This window comes from Podarcis filfolensis (genome assembly GCF_964270895.1).
Source record: "Podarcis filfolensis genome assembly, chromosome: 3".
Lineage (NCBI taxonomy): Eukaryota > Metazoa > Chordata > Lepidosauria > Squamata > Lacertidae > Podarcis > Podarcis filfolensis.
This window is the reverse complement of record NC_139606.1, coordinates 91244077-91261606: the sequence shown is the minus strand read 5'-3', so window position 1 is coordinate 91261606 and position 17530 is coordinate 91244077. Positions and strand designations below refer to the sequence as shown.

Below are 17530 nucleotides of genomic sequence, written 5' to 3'. Positions count from 1 at the left end.
TGGTAGTGGTGCCCGCCCTGTGGAACGCCCTCTCAACAGATGCCAAGAAAATAAAGAACCATCTGACTTTTAGAAGACACATGAAGGCAGCCCTGTATGGGGAAGTTCATAATGTTTGATTTTTTTTTTTTTTACTCTGTTTCATGTGTGTAATTTGTTGCAAGCCACTCAGAGTGGCTGGGGGGCAACCCAGTCAGGTGGGTGGCATTATGATTACGGTATTATTATTATTATTATTATTATTATTATTATTATTATTATTGGCATGCACCTCAACATAGCTCATTGGACTAGATGACACTTGTGGTCCCTTCCAATTCTACAGCTGACTTACGATTCTAACAAAACCATGGCAATATTTTTCTAACTACATGCAACATCATTCTACTAGCACTGATACAGTTACTTGACTTTAGCCTTTGCCCCATCTGTTTTTTAAAAAAATCACAATCTTCTCTTATGTAATTAAGGAATGGAATATATTGGTCTGATTGATTAGATTCCCCAGTTGTTGTTGTTGTTGTTGCTGCTGCTGCTGCTGCTGTTTTTGACTGGTTGCTATTTTCCTTTCTTGGTTTTACCATCCCTGTGACAAAGCCATAACCTTCCTGCAACCAGGACTTGACACTCCCTCTCCTCCCATCTCTGCCTCCTCCTCTTCATTTGACAAGGCCCTGCAAGTGATGTCTGGCACCTCCACTTTCTAAGGCTGCCCCTAATTGGTAGTTTAAGCAGAAAGACAAATGCCCAATCCACATCCCAGGGAAGGTGGAAATTAGTGTGGCTCTGCTTAGCTGCTGCCCAAACCAGCTGGAGCTCTGGAAGCAGAGAAAGCTCACCACAGGAACACAAGTGAACAGCAGTGAACCTGCACAAGCAACGCTGACACAAAACCCCACACATATATTAAGTAAAATAGAAACATCACCACCTGACCCCACCCCCACTCATCTCCCCCCCACCTCTTTCCCTCCTTTCTTCCTAATGTCTCAACAAATGAAACCAATTTGTAAAAAATATTACATGGGGGGGGGTGGGGAATAAGAGAGAGAGAGACATTGCACATACTTCTGTAAATCAAGAAAATCTTTAATAAAAATACATTTTTAAAAAAAAGGATGGCGTGTGTGTTTGTGTGTGTGTACAATTTCAGAGCCCGTTGCACAGCAGAATGTGCTAACCAAGTGGATTTTTCTGGAAACTAATGTGATTCTCCCACATACAGCAGGAGAGTCTAATTATGATGTCATTTTAAAAAGTTATGGAAGCCCCCCCATAACAAAATTCCTACTGTTTTTTAAAGATTGTGTGTATATTTCACTGTATTAAGCAGAATGCTGTTATATATCTATTGATATATATAAAATTCTAACAGAAATAACACAGGGGAACATCATGATCTTAACAGATAAATAAATAAATAAATACCCATCCACTACATCCTGGTAGTTTGTGATCAAATCACGAAAAAGCGCTTGAATGAAAACAAAAAATTAAATGATACTGAGCCACCCATTTACTTTGTTTTCAGACAGGTACCACCTCTGCATATGTTACAAGTGCCAACATGGAGTTTTTACATGGGACTGAAGCATTTGCCAGGGACATTATGCAGCCTTGTGAGAAAGTTGCCTCGTGCCCGCCCTGAATGTTTTGCTTTCATTATATCCCCAGTAATAAACGGCTTGTGCTCTCCTATCCTTCATAAATAAAACCTCTTAAATCACCAACAATTACTTTGTTCTCCTTACTTCCTGTGCTATAAAAGCATTCCCTTGTGTGATAATGGATGGTAATGTTATGGTCATAGCACCACATGCCTTTAATTTAGGCTACATGTGTAGGTATAAATACATTTTTTAAAAAGATACATAATTGTGTGTGTGCGCGTGGGTTGTTTTTTTAAAAAAGAAAAGGCCTAAAATTTTACGACACTGGAACCTTCACTTAGAAACTGTCATTGTTCCAACAATGCATAATGCTACAGTGAGTAGACAAAAAGAGCAATTGGTGAAGGATAATTAGGGTTGGTGGAAATTGCTGCATGTCTCTTTCCCACTCTGCTGCTGGGAATGTTTGCAAAAGCACATTGAGCTTCCCAGATGAAAGGTTGGCCCATTAGGATTCTGGATTAACATTCCCTCACTTTCTACTTTCACAGACTCACTTGGTTAGAAGCGGAGAGATGGATGAAGGATCGTTCAGGCTCTGGAAGTGCAAAATAATACAAGAGTTGACTAATGGAAAAGCCATCTCATTCAGAGATTCCTGGGGAGTGACTTGCCCCACTGATTACGTTGGGAGGTGGGAAGGAATTGAAAATTAAACTTCTGATATCATAACGCCATTATACAAATCTACGTTGTGACTGCAGTTGTGATATTGTGGACCATTTCTGGTCGCCTCACCTCAAAAAGGATATTGTAGAGTTGGAAAAGGTTCAGAAAAGGGCAACGAAAATGATCAGGGGGATGGAGCAAAACGCCCCCCTCCCTGAGGAAAAGTTGCAGCATTTGGGACTTTTTGGTTGAGAGGAAAAGTGAGTAAAATCCAACGTGATAGGTTTTTGTAACACTATGCATGGCATAGAGGAAGTGGGTCAAGAAAACTTTTTCTCTCCCTCTCATAACACTGGAATTTGTGGGCATTCGATGAAGCTGAGTGTTCAAAGATTCAGGACCCATAAAAGAAAGTACTTCTTCATGCAGCACATAGTTAAACCATATAACTTGCTCTCTCACGGGAGGCAGTGATGGCCACTAACTTGGATGGCTTTTGAAAAAGGACTGGGCAAATTCATGAAAGAGAAGGCTGTTGATGACTATTAGCCACAATGGCTATGCTCTGTGCCTGTGTGGTTGGAGGCAGCAATGCTTCTGAATATCAGTTGCTGAAAACCCCAAGAGTGAAGAAAGCTCCTGTGCTCAGGTCCTGCTTTCATGTTTTCCCCATGCATCTGGGTGATCCCTGTGAGAACAGGATACAGTGGTACCTCAGGTTACATACGCTTCAGGTTACAGATTCCGCTAACCCAGAAATAGTACCTCGGGTTAAGAACTTTACCTCAGGATGAGAACAGAAATCATGCCTTGGCGGCGCGGCAGCAACAGGAGACCCCATTAGCTAAAGTGGTACCTCAGGTTAAGAACAGTTTCAGGTTAAGAACGGACCTCTGGAACGAATTAAGTTCTTAACCCGAAGTACCACTGTACTGGGATGGGCCATTGCCTTTTTGCCTTCTCTTTTTGGGAGCAATGTATTTTCTCTCTTTTGGTGGTATGGATTCGCACTAGCAAGTTATTATTACTTTTATTTCACCTCATGTCTCATCCGCATCAACATACATTTGAAACACTCTTGTGCCATTTTAACAGCCATGGCTTCCCACAGAGAATCCTGGGAACTGTAGTTTGTTAAGGGTGCTGAGAGTTTTGTGAAGTGTGGGAGGGGCTTTACAGGCAATCAGTCTAGTCCAACCCCTGCTCAATACAGGAAATCCAGAGTTAAGGGTATTCCACACAAACAGCTGCCCTGTCTCTCTGAAGATCTCTAGCAAGCCGCTGGGTAATTGGAAGGCTGCTGAAACCAGTCTGAAAGTGGTCCAAGGCCCACACACTGCCCAGTTACCATCCACTGCTTGAGAAATGCTAGCCTTCTATAAATTTAGGTTTGCGCAATTAAAGCAGCTCTGGTGCAACAAATCCACTTTAAAAAAAACAACAAAAAAACCCCTAATAACAGAATCTTTGGCCTAAAAAGTGTGGGATAGCTAGCTCCCCACAAACAAATCAAAACAAGTGCTCAGTAAAGAGCTGACATCATATAACCTCCCTGTGGGGAAATCAGGATGAACGCTTAATAAACTGGAGGAGCCCTGGAGGAGCCTAAATTCCCAGCCTTTTCTATTTGGGAAATGGAGCTGTCAACAAGCAATGGTCTCTGCTGCCCCCTGCAGGTGAACTGCCTGTGATCTGATGCAATGGACTTTATTCCATAAGCAATTGTGTCACAGTCAAGAAGCTTTGTTGTTTTTGTAGCAGCAGACTTCCCAGAATTTCTGAAAGTTAACCATGGAAGCTTAATAGGACTAGGTAACACAAAAATCTTTTTCTGAATCTATACTTTGGTGCTGGGGATTGCTGTAACAACTCCGTATATAATGGAAAGTGCTTTGGAGACATGCATAAACAGTTTTCAAAAATAATTTTACTTGTATAATTTTACTACGTACAGGGATTAAATTTATTTATTAACTACATTTAACCTGGTCAGGTACTATAGGATCATTTCCAGCTTTTACAGCTTAAGAATATGACAAAGAGGTTTGACCTCTGTCTTCCCTCGACCTTTGCTCTTCTTACCTGATCATGAGAAAGGGGCTGCTAGGGGTGTGTGACAAAAGTGTCTTTGCCTGAGAGAGTGGTTTCTGCTGCACTCAAAAGAGATGGTGGTGTGACCACTGCTTAAGAAGTCCTCCTTGGACCTCACGGTTTGGAAGCACTACTGCTTAGCTGTCAATAGCCCCTTCTTAGAGAAGATTCTTAAAGAGGATGGTGGTTGCTCAGATGCTGTAGTCCAGTAATAGCTGGGCTTTCTCCACTCTGGATTCAGACCTATGTTTGGGACTGAAGTGGCCCTGATCACCATGCTTGATGTCCTTTATGGGGAACGGGACAGGGAAAGGATGACCCTATCATTTCTCCTTAATCTCTCAGAGGTATTTAAGACCATTGGCCATAGTATCTGTGGGCAGCCGGCCCACAACATTGTGGCACCTGAGGCGGACCCCCAAATCGCACCCCCCTCTTTGCCATGAAAGAAAGGCTGAGGGAAAATCTACATCATGAAAAGAAGGAGGAATAAAGATTGACATCGGGATCTGCTGCCCCAGTGAATTCTGCCACCTGAGGCAGTCGACTCAGCTTGCCTCATGGGTGAGTGGGCCCTGTCTGTTAGATTAGCTTTGTAGACTGGGTGTGAGAGGCAATTTGGTAGTTCTGATCCTACCTGCGAGACCAGAAGGCAGCATTGGGGGACTGTTGCTCAGTCCCATAGAATCTGTGCCGTGGAGTCCTGCAAGATTCGATCTTATCTCCCATGCCGTTCAACAGCTATATGAAGCTGCTGGAATTTGGAGAAAGGAGCCATCAACATGTGGATGACACCGACCCAGCTCTATTTCTCATTGTCATCTGTCTGGATGAGGAACAATAAGCTGAACCTTCCTGCAGCTGTTAAATGCACAGTTCTTCCAGCAAAACAGACAGCCATCTTAATCCCTAAACCAGTTAGACAGGAGTGTCGAGACTTAAATTCATTTGCAATCTATGTAAGATATGTTATGCTCTAGTCTTAAATATAAAACTGAAGACCATAGGAATTCCCCCTATGCACTCTAGCGCACGCATTAAAGTGAATCGGGTAAGGATTCTGGTAGGAAGATGCTGAGCAAACAGAATGTTGATGCCATTTTTAAAGAGGAAGCACCTTTGAATAATTAACAAATAATCTATTCATACCAGACAATAAACATATATTATTAATAAAACATATGATCAAACCATTGTAAAGGATCTTCTAGCAATCTAGCTCAACAGTTGTGCAGTGTAAAGAGCTTTTTGTCGATTTAGTTGGTGCCCAGCGACACCTGGTGGCGGAATGTTGCCATCGTATTTGAAAGTCAACGAAGAATTATGGATAACGGCAGAGATTAAAAACAAAATCAAGCATGATTGATCAGTCTGTTTGGTATCATGCTTCACGACAATGAACTGCTGATACATGAGCTCAGATCATCTGGTTGTTTGACAGTGAAATATGATTTCTACATTTTTCCACCATGTGAGTTTTCAGCATACAACCTCCTCCCCTCCTCTTTGCCATTGGAAAAGACTGAAGGATTGGACATTGTAGCTCTCTTTAAATACCAGAAGGTTGTCATGTAGAAGAGGGCACTTTCAGAGAGCAGGATTAGACCTAATGGGCTGAAGTCACAGGACGATAAGGAGAAAAACTTAAACAGCCCTGTTGGATCAGGCCAAGGGGCCAATCTATCACATGACACGGTACACACATAGCATCTGAGTGGCAATGCCCATCAACTTTTTTGGGGGGGGCTAACCCCCTCAAATATTTTATTGTGGGGGTTAAGTTACCCCTGCCTCTAGGAGTTGGCTCCTATGCCCCCAAGTCTCGTTCCTGCTCAGTCACCACCAGTTCAGACCCTGTGACCATATATATGAAATTTAGATTATCATGCCCCAATTGAATTCAGCTGAATATCAGGAGAAACTTCTTAATGGCAAGAGAGTTCAACACTAGGCTCAGTTCCCTGGAGGAGTGGTGGTCTCTCTTGCTGGAAGTCTTCAGACAGAGACTGTTGGAAATGCTATAGCCCTCTATTTCCTGCACTGAGCCCAGGAAAGACTAGACAGCCTACGAGGCCTGTGCCTACTCTATGGTAAAAGAAAATCATAGATGACTACATAGCATGCCCTAGGGAACCTTAGCCTGCAGGCCAAATGCAGCCCTCCAGGCCACTCCATCTGGTCCTTGGGATGCTCCCTGTGCCATGTCCCTCACCAGTCTTGTTCAATACCCACCTCAAGAGTTTTTCCATGGTTTAAATGTTTCCTTCAGCTGTGATGGTGCTTCATGCTTAACTGGATTGAGAGATTTGAGGGCAGGGGCAGAAACCGCTGGCTTTTGCACAGCTGGAATGGAACCAACTGCACAAAATCAAGAGTCATATTCCTTGCTCCACTTCCCTTTGCCTCTGGCCCTCCTCAACTCTGGCATGCGGCTCCTGGAAGATTCCCCACAAAGGAATGCAGTCATTGTGCTAAAAATGCCCCTATACAACAGTGTTATGGTGTGGTTTCCTGCTCTATGGGTATCATGACAGATGAAGGGTGAGCTATAATCAATATTTTTTAATAATAAACAAGGATACAAATAAATCTCTGCTGAGGTGCAACCACAATTGTGAGGCTTTGCGAGCTGTTACCATTGGCTAAGGACTACTGTTACCATTGGCTAAGGACTACATGTGATGTCACAAAAGCACATGGCCTTTTCCTCTTCCCCAACAGAACCCAGTGGGTAACAGCTGTGATGTCACTGAAGAACATGGTGGTTGCAGTGGCGGAGCTTCATGTTCCGGCACTGGGGGGGGGCGGAAAGCAGGCGGGGGCGGGGCACCCAGCACGGGTGGGGAGGCACTCTGGGGATTGCGCTGCTGGGGGCGGTGCACTCCCCCCGCACTCCTCTTCCTCCGCCAGTGGGTGGCTGAGGGGAAAGAGGCCCTCCCTCTGTGACATCACTGGGCCACCCCTAGGTCTCAGGTTTGGGACCGGAAATCTCAGGGTCTGAGGAGCTGCTGACATGGCAACCCTACGTCTAATAGACGAAAGCAGCTCCACACATTTACATTGCAAGAGAGCATACATAACAAGTATGGACAAGCTACTTCCATAGTTGAACTCGCCTTCTTCCCCTTCTACCAAACGATATGGCTAATCTGACTCAACAACACCCACCACTCACAAACAAACCACACTGAAACCAACTGAACACAACTAACCGAGTGGTTAAACCACAGAGCCTAAGACTTGCTGATCAGAAGGTTGGCGGTTCAAATCCCCGTGACGGGGTGAGCTCCCGTTGCTCGATCCCTGCTCCTGCCAACCTAGCAGTTCTAAAGCACGTCAAAGTGCAAGTAGATAAATAGGTACCACTCCGGCAGGAAGGTAAACGGCATTTCTGTGCGCTGCTCTGGTTTGCCAAAAGCAGCTTAGTCATGCTGGCCACATGGCCAATAAAACGAGATGAGCGCCGCAACCCCAGAGTCGGTCGCAGCTGGACCTAATGGTCAGGGGTCCCTTTACCGTGTGTGTGTGTGTGTGTGTGTGTGTGTGTGTGTGTGTGTGTGTATGACCTACCCATGTGATGCTGTCACAAAAACCCTGCACAAACACTACGCAATAGAATGAAATATAATTATCCCCTTCCCAAACCACACAATGCAAATGTCTCATACCGAATGTAAATGGACTGTGAAAAAGACTCTGAATTGAGAATGGAGACACTTTTATTTATTTGTCTTGTTGCACAAGAATATATTTAATAAAAACTAATTAAAAAACAACTCGCCTTCCCATGACCTAATAAGAGGACATGAACATTTTCAGGAGCTCTGGAAACAGTGATAGGGAGCGATCCAGCTTCCAATCATACCCACAGAGCAAGTAACCACTCTGGGCATAATAATCCTTGCATTATTAGCAAAGAGGAAAGAGCTGGCCTCTTCGCCATAGAAAACCACCTCTCAGTCCTTCCCACTCTATATTCAGCAAAAGTACTCAATTAAACATTATACTTGACAGCAGGGCTCTTGCAAGCCCGAGACTTCAGTAACAGAAATATATTTTCATGGCATTCTTTGAGGTTCATTGCTGGCTGGCTAGAGCGCTGAAAAGCTAATGGGGAATTTTGCTCAGAGTCCATCTCTTTGGGAACCACACCTGTAAAGACAATCATTAATTGTAATTGGGCAGTCTAAGCTTATACAAATAAAGTAGTAGTGTAGACAGCGGTCCCAAACTCCAGATGGGAGGTCCCAGCCCTGGAACTGCAGGAAATGTACCTGTTTACACAAGTAGTTTCCCATATAGCAAGGCATACAGAGGCTCCCCTCTTCCCCTCATATCAGCCTTGCTGGATGAAAATGCAAGTCTTTAGATTATACCTGTGCAAAATGCAGATTTCAGCAGATATCATTAGCTTTAAGCTGTGCATCAGGACATTTTTTTGAGGGAAACCCTTCTCGTGACAGTCCTAGCACCTGCTATGAACTTTAACAACATTAGAAAGAAACCTTGCTTAAAGCCAGGAAATTCCAGAGGCCATAGAAAGGGTTTGGAGCAGTGCAAAAGTGAGAAGTGTTATATTAAAGGTGGCATGGGCAGCAGGTGAGAGATCACTTCCTATCCAGCTAAGGCAATAATTATAAAAAGGAGGGGTTGGTCTGTGCCTGGATAGGAGGCCACCTCTTTGGGTTTGGTAGAAGGCAGGCAGGATGTAAGTGGAATCTATTAATAAATGGCAAATGCACTTGTATTTTATATGATTTATTGGTGTAGATGAAGCTTCCTTGTGTGTTTCTTAAAATAAATGGTAGAGAAAAGAGATTAAAGTTAGGGAGAATGGATGAACGGTTAAGCTATGGTTATGCAAGTCATTTAGCCCATGGATAATTTTCACAGAAGGAAGTACACCACTTTGCCTATTTCTACTTACAGATGAATTAAAGTTTTATTTATGAAATTAGTAGGCCTTGGCATATCTGGTGTTCGTCAGCAGTTAACTCAAACCTCAGCATTGGCTTGTGAAAAACATCTAAACAATGTTTGTTCCCAAAATGGGCTTGCTGCTATAATAGATGTTGCCTGGAAGGGCACGCTGCCCCAGGTTGATGAGTAACAGCTCTCACATGTTTGTCGGTATCCTTGGAACAAGTATTGCATTAAAAACACCAGTCGCAAACACGAAATCAGGTTTGAGAAGATTCAACCCCCAGTCCGTAGCTTTGGCTTTTATTAACTATTCATACAACCACATACAGCATTTCTTTCCTATCGTTCATTTTCTTCTGTATCACCCAATGCCATTCTTAGAATTTTATTTTTATTTTTAAACGACTTTATAGCATTTAAAACATTTGCCACTCACTACTCTTAGGAAACAGGCTTCAGCGTAAAAAAACAAAAGCAAACATAGCATCTTGCTATGATCTTGTTGTGCAAAAGCTATCAGGACTTGCACAAAAAAGGCAACAATGAGTCAGCAGGCAAAAACTTTCGCCCCCCCCCCCAAGTTACCCATATAAGGACTGTATTTAAAGATTGAACAAATTTGCCTCTTCTTTCCTGGAAAAGAGATCACTATACAAAATCAGCAGAATATGAAGAATATTGAAAAAACCAGAGTTTTTAAAATTATTTCTTTTTCCCTTTTGAAGGCTTAGCAAACAAAGCAGGATCTATCTGATCTCTCGGCAGACCCCTCACTGAGAAAAGCCGCGCTGCTCTTTCCTGCAGGGTGCCCCCACATTTCAGTCCCAAAGCCGTCAGCTCAAACTTCAGTTTGTCTAGTCCTATGGCTTCCAGTTCAGCAACAGAGTTGAATTCCAAAAGATCTATTGTTGAAGTCTCCTAACAAAAAACAAAGGGAAACAGGCAGTGTTTTAAATGTGTGTCATGGATACCCAAAGAGACAAAAAGCTTTTCAGCAAAAAGGAAACGGAAAAAAACAACTACATGTTTTCAGTCTGGGATATTGCAGTCATCTAACATGGTGCGTGTTGAGTTTAAGTTATAGGAGCACCCTTAAAGGACTCCAAAATCCTGTATATATGTTTCAATTTAACCAAAGAGGTTCTGTGGCAGGGGTGGGCAACCTATGGCCCTCCAGATGTTGCTAGATGATGTTGTCAGATGTTGTTAGCTCCAGCCAATGCGAGTTGCAGCCCAGCCACACTTTCTCCACCCCGATCTATGGTTAAGAGTTGTTGTTGTTTAGTCATGTCTGACTCTTCGTGACCCCATGGACCAGAGCAGCCCAGTAAATGGGACAGCATTTTTCTCAGGGTCCAGCTGAGTGTGTGTGTGTGTGTGTGTGTGTGTGTGTGTGTGTGTGTGTAGGCCAGCAGAATCTACTGAAAAATAAATAGATAGATAGATAGATAGATAGATAGATAGATAGATAGATAACAATAGCCACCACCATCCTACCCTCCCACTCCCAAAAATGTATCTGGAAGGATGAGACATGACATTGCAATCATCACATTGTGAGTGAAAATAGAAGTTATGGGAAATGGTAGCAAGTTGCATTTCAACTGCATTTCAGTTGCGCATATATATATATATATATATATATATATATATAAAAACTTCTAATCAGACATAATAAGCAGCATACTTACTGTGCTCTGTAACTGGCTCACAGGTTCCTGCGTATTTGAGGCATGTGCCTGATCTCTGTCCCTTGTTGTCCTGGCTGTTTCATGTTTCTCAATAGCTGCAGTTTCAGTGATAGGTGGATCCTCTACCAGATCCTTTTTAGCACCCTTCCCTTCTTCTTGCAAAATCTCAGCTGCATCAGAGGCTGAAGAGCAGCTTCTGGAATCCTCGGAACTGCTGGGACACTGTTCTGTACTTTCCACCATCTTCACATGGTTGCCAGATGACACTGTGCAACTTCCTGATGTGCCAGGTGAGTCGTCATCTTCACTGCTACTGCTGTCTTGTGAACTGTTAGGGTCCTCCAAGCCTTCCACCCCCAACCTGCCACAATCAATGGAAATCCATTTTTTAAAAAGTGTGTGTGGCAATTTGCCCAAAACCCTTTTGCCTCAACAACTGTGAAAAGAACACAAGTTCTGGCAATGTAGAACACATTTTCCTACCTAATTTCATATACAGAAGCTGAGGGTACTGGCAACTGGATCTTACTTCAGCATCCTTCACTGTACCTGAAGGCAGTAGGCTAGCTTACGGGGTGCAGGATAGGCTGCATGGGACACAAACCCACTCACTACCTCCTCAACATCTGTCACCTGAGGCAACCAAGTAGGGCCGGCCCTACCAATGGAATTAATGCAAGACCAATTCCAGTGAAGCTCTTGCAGTACTAAAATTCCATAGAAGTCACCAAACATCACGGTAATGGTATCAAAAGGGCAAGTCTTTCTAAAAGTAGAGTAGAAAATCGGAGACCATAAGCGCCCAAACAGGCACAAAACCTCCAACACACTATTCCCACCCAATTCCAAGGGGCTCATTCAATTACTCTGCTGAAACCATGGAGCTCTGCCATCTTGAATACTTACACAGAATATTGCTATAATAAGCCGCCTTCTAGTTTATCTGCTGCATTCTGCAGTGAACTTAAAGGGTTCAACGTGCTGAGCTGTTGTAGAGGATTATTAATTTGGATCCAATGGATTACTTGCAAGCAGAGGCAGTGAGAAACCTAATTTTACGAGCAGATCAGTGCTTATGGTTCTTAGGATCCATGCCACTGTATTTAAGGCCACCAGCTTCCTTTTAAAGGAAGCAATTCTGTTCCTTTTCCTTACAATCTTTATTCACGCACCTTCTCATCTAGTTAGAAGGATCAAACTGTAATGCTCACCAAAAGCACTTTTTCTTCTCAGACGTGGCTCCCTTTTCAGAATCAGCTGGCCGTTTCCGGCTCTCACTGCTCTCTGGCGAGACCATTGTGCTAGAAGATGCTTGCATGCCTGAAAAGGAGCAAAATCAGTCAACTCTTCCTTCTCCATTTAATCCCTGGCATTTCAAATCAAACACAGACAATGACATAATAAAAAAACAGGTATGAGAATTAAGAAATGAAAGCACAATTTCTATTTATCTCTAATTTCCCACTAAATCAGAGTTTCATTTAGCTTACTTTTCAGCTCTGACAATGTTATTTAAGGCATCACCAGTACTCAGTGCAGATGATAGCAAACCATAGTGGTTAGTGTTGAATTTGAACCTGGGTGACCAGGGTTCAAATCCCCACTGAACCATTAATCTCACTGGATGATGCTGGGCCAATTACCATTTCTCAGCCTAACCTGCCCCAGAAGGTTGCTGCAATGATAAAATGGAGAGGGGGAGAACTGTGTACCTTGAATCCTTCGGAGAAAAGGTGGGATAGAAATATAACAAAATCAATAATTTGAAAATCCCCTTTGCTTTGCATTTTATTGCTCTTCCACAGAGTAATGGGGGGGGGGGGAATGTTCCACTAAATTCTCTCAGCTGCCTTTTAAAATTTATCGAAATCCAACTATCAAAATAAACACCAAGGAATTTAATTTCCAACAGCCATTTTCCCAAACGAAATGTTAACAAGCCTATTCATATTTACGAGCATTCACTGTTGTTTTCATCACAAGGCAATGATATCACTGAACCAATCTGCATGCCGAGGTGCCATTCCAAGGCCCGCAGAGGACTGCCACAAATAAGAGGTTTCAATTTCACTTAGATTGTTCACAGACCCCAGAGGTCAAACTCATAAGGTTCTACAAACTGTTTTGTATGCCTGCAGGTTAAGTCTTGCGAGTCACGATGATTCTGAAGCAGCTAATCCAGTGACAGCAAGGAGGACACCATTGCAATACCTGCAGGGTCAGAGCCACTGTAACAGAGCAGCTCAGTCACTGAGAGGTAGTGATCATGAGAGGTCAGTGACTGGGAAGTGGACCTAGACTTGCCTTCAGCAGAACTCCACAAACTGGATGCTGATGCAGGCAGAAGAGGAAGGATGTGGGAGTCATAAAGCCATAGCAGAGGTGCCATTTGTGACGGCTGGCTCCGACAGAAGGAGGCATGTTTCGGCAACCCCACATTCCACCCGCTGAAAATCTGCTTTAGAGGGTTGGGCAAACCCTTCCCCTCTCCTGGGACAGTGAGGGAGGTGGAATGGAAGCTACAGGAGAAGAGGAGAATCACTGACAATTCTCTTTTTTCTTCTGCCCACAAGAACATCCAGTAAGCAGAGTGAGAGACACCTTTGGATCATAGTCCCACCTATAACGGAAGAAAACTTTCTCTTCAAGGAGAGAGCTGTCCACCCCAGAGGTTGAAAATTCAAGGCAAATACACAAACACACAGGCACACGCTTCAACACCAGACCATCATAATGACAGGCTATTTAGCTGCAACTAATTAAGGGCCCAATTGAGATATGTAATCCAGCATAACGACCAATGATGCTCTCTGTGCTACCTTTGAGAACGGAATCCTCCAGCCTTTCTGCCATCTCGTGACATTGCTGCTGGTAGTCTGGGTTTGTGAAAAAGTGTTTCGGCTCCGCAAGTTTGCGCTTCAGTCTTTCCACACGCCTTTGCTCCTTGTCCGCTTCACGTTCCGCTTGCTGCTTCACCCATTCGGCCATTCTGTTAAGAGAGAAAAAGCCACATGACACTACACGCACTTTCATGTGTCCACTCTGCCATTGGCTTGATAGTTTTGGATCAAGCACTCTTTCCGCCTACTGCTGGGAGGAAAAGCTCTGGGTGGAACAGGACAGTAGATGAGTCTGCTGGATCAGACCAACAGCCCATCTAGTCCAGCACCCAGTTCTTGCAGTGGCTGGCCTGTGGGAAGCCTGCAAGCTGGACATGAGTCCAATTAAGAATGTAAGGAGATCAGGCCAATGGTCCATGTAGTTCACCATCCTGTTCTCACAGTGGCCAACCAGATGATTGTGAGAAACCCGCAAGCAGGATTCAAGCACAAGAGCACTCTTTCCCTTCTGTGGTTTCCAGAAACTTTTATTCAGAAGCATTGCTGCCTCCGACTGTGGGGGAAGAGCACAGCCATCATGCCTAGTAGCCTTGCCTTCCATGAGTTTGTCTAATCTTCATTCAAAGCCATCCAAGTTGGTGGCCACCACTGGGAATGAGTTCCTTAGTTTAACCGTGTTAAACAGTGAGTGTTAAAAACTCCCATCTTCCTACAAAACACAAGAAAACATCTTCATGTGCTTCCTTCCAAAACACATAAAAAATTACTTTTGTCTTTATTAATTGATGGAGTTTGGCAGGGATCACTGTCAATGAGACACCAGAAAGGAAAATAAAAATCCTCCAGATGTTTAACTACTGCAGAGAAAGCCAGGAAGGGTAAATACACGCCTTGTCCACGAAAGTTGTTTTAAGTAGCATATTTCTAGTTTGCCCTTCACAAGAGCAGAAATATGTAAAATTAACAATTAAAACCAAAGTTCAAACCAGACCAATCAAACTTCAGCAGGAATAAAAATCCCACAATACTCATCTCAGGCTCACTCCAAGCATTTGTTCTGCAATTCTACATGTGTTGCTCACCTCCTTATATATAATGTAATAAGGGCATCTGAAGGGGCTAACTGCTTTAACCAACCTTGTAAATAAGCACGCAAAAGCTACTAGCCTGCAAAAAAATTTACTAGTCTGCATTTCTGTGGAGAGGAATTTTCTGTGAGAAATAAACGACTCACGCTTTTTCATGGTTAACATCTCGAAGTCTCCTTCCACTAAGATCTCTGCAAGCTTCTCGATTTGTTGTCTTCTCAATTTGAGCACCAAGCGCTCGGAGCATAGATCCAAAACCTAGGAGGGAATTACAAGCTGTCAGCAGCATAACGGTAAGAATAAGAGAACACTATAGCAAGATTATTTGGTAATGGAATGTTAAACTGCAAGGATGCCTACTCAAAATCAGCCTTTTCCAACCAGATGCTGAAGCTGATGGAAGGCGTAGTCCGAAACAGGTTGACACCAGGTTGGGAAAGGCTCATCAAGACTGTGATCTCACCTTTTTTGTATTTATATTTGTCTTCTTCCCACTGCTACATGCAGAAATTTAAGATAGATCTATGTTAAGGATTTTTCACTAAGTTTATTTTGCATCTATGTAGTTAAGAAAATGTTTTGCGCTTGCACAGAATTACTCTTAGCTCGGTTACACACAGGGAAGGTTAAACACTTTAGCGTTGGCAGAAAGCAGCTCATTCTGGGAAAGCTTGAGAAACAAGGCTTGGTAGAAAACTAGACTTTGCTTTTCATAGCTACATTTACAAGCTCCTTGAAATGAAAGAAACATAATTTCTACTTTCAGAGTTACATAGTATTCTAATTATTTAGCACAAAGTTGCAACAGTGAACCCACCTCCTTTTCCACCACACAGTCTTGGTTCCAGGCTGTAAACAGCTCCTTCTTGTAGCACATCTTCAGAATCAACAAGTCGACCATTACACTTTATATAGAAGTGATCTTCAGGAAGACCCTAAATACAAACAAGTCAGAAAGAATTAAACATATACTGTAGGTTGAAATGCTACAACAGTTTAATACTGTATGTTGTAACTAGCAATTAAATTATTTTCCAATCAAGTTATTTAGAACTGTATGCTGGTGAAAAGATGGGTAAGAGATCTGGTTCTCTGTGTAAAGATCCAATACTTGGTGAAGTAAATGTATACAAATATGCGCAGCACAGAACACAATATGAGTCACATCCCACTGAGTCACAAATTGGTAGTGCCACTACTAAAATTTGGAAAGATTCTGTTAACTGAATGGTAATAGATAAGACAAAAAGAAAGAAGCTATGAATGCTTATAAGAAATGCTTTCAAGTCACAGAACTGTGAAACTCCGTTCACCTTGAAGTCCAGACTCTGTATACTTTCTAAATGAGCTGTAAAACTATCTTTGGTCAAGAGGACTTTGGATTTAACAGGGGGACTTTAGTCTTCTTTTTATCATGTACCATTTTGTTATACTTTTAATGCTGTTACCTGCCCAAGCTCTTGAGAGGGGGCAAAACAACAACAACAGAAAACACATCTACCAGGTGTTGAATTATACACCTCAAAGAATTTCCCAAATCAGTTAACATCAGCCCCATTAATAATCTCTTAACTACCATGCCGTACTTGACAATGACTGTCAAAAACACCATTGAGGGACTTTCTCACTTTCCCCAACGGCTTCACAGTCATTGTTTTCGGTGAGTGTCAGCTAGGATGGACCCTAGTTCTAAATTAGTCAAGAAAGTGCAAGATTCAGTTATGTCCGTCCGACCTGAGAAAGCACCATGCTTTCACTACGTAAGGAAAGGCACCAAATCCCTTCTCCTTGGCCCCCTACCCAGCTTCTAACGCAAAAGGGACTTATGTCAAGCTAAGCTGGGTAGCCCCTTGCCTCCAGGTGCTTTTGGGACTACAACTACCAGTGGCGTAGCGTGGGTTGTCAGCACCCGGGGCAAGGCAAGAAATTTGCGCCCCCTAACCCGTGGATTTGCGCCCCCTAACCCTAACCCCCAGATGTTGCGCCCGGTGCGGCCGGCCCCCCCTGCACCCCCCACGCTACGCCACTGACAACTACCACCACCCCCAGGAACTAATCACGCTAACTGAGGGTGGCGAGGGCGGTCTAACAATTCCCGAGGGGGGGGAGTGCCCCCAGCTCCCGCGCCCCCAACCACAAGCAACCCCGAGAGATCTCATTCCGCCCCTCACACAGGGACCAAGACCCACCCGCTTCTTTCACACGAGCCCATTTTTTTTACCTGTACCCGGCAACGAGCGCGGAGTAAACCACAAACCGATCGATCTTCGGCCGGCAGAGGTACCGGCTGCGCTCCAGAAGCCAGCAAGTCCCGCACCCACAACGCCATTTTCGCCTTTCCTCAAGCAACACCTTCCCACACGTCGCTCCTTCAGTTTCCCGGAAAAGACGCGCGACCGCTGGCGCGCACCAGTGACGTAATGGACGCAAAACAGGAAGTCGGGCACTGGAAGTTCCCTGGCCAGCAGCAGCAGCAGAGTTTCCTTGCAGCCCCCTTCCCTCCCACGTGACACGGAGGGTGGGTCTGGGAGGGATGCCTGGTGGAGGCAGATAAAGCGGGTGGGGGCTGGGCGGCAGGCTTGGAATTGGCAGGCTGTCAGGGGAAGGAGCAGGAGGCG

The 17530-nt window shown here is 43.9% G+C and overlaps 1 protein-coding gene across 2 annotated transcripts; it reads right to left on the bottom strand.

Moving 5' to 3' along the window:
* Window positions 1-9550: 9550 nt before the first annotated feature.
* SDE2 (SDE2 telomere maintenance homolog) lies at window positions 9551-17326 on the bottom strand. Of its 2 annotated transcripts, none has more exons than XM_083606298.1 (7): window positions 17134-17326; window positions 15730-15847; window positions 15059-15170; window positions 13804-13973; window positions 12196-12304; window positions 10985-11345; window positions 9551-10211 (listed from the first exon to the last, which is right to left on the bottom strand). In XM_083606298.1, exons 1-7 carry the CDS (start codon window positions 17239-17241, stop codon window positions 9996-9998), a joined length of 1194 nt encoding a protein of 397 aa, XP_083462424.1. In that variant the 5' UTR covers window positions 17242-17326; the 3' UTR covers window positions 9551-9995. The 2 variants fall into 2 exon arrangements, with proteins under 2 accessions (XP_083462424.1, XP_083462425.1); XM_083606299.1 differs by having other exon boundaries at window positions 15730-16784; window positions 16940-17255.
* Window positions 17327-17530: the final 204 nt, after the last annotated feature.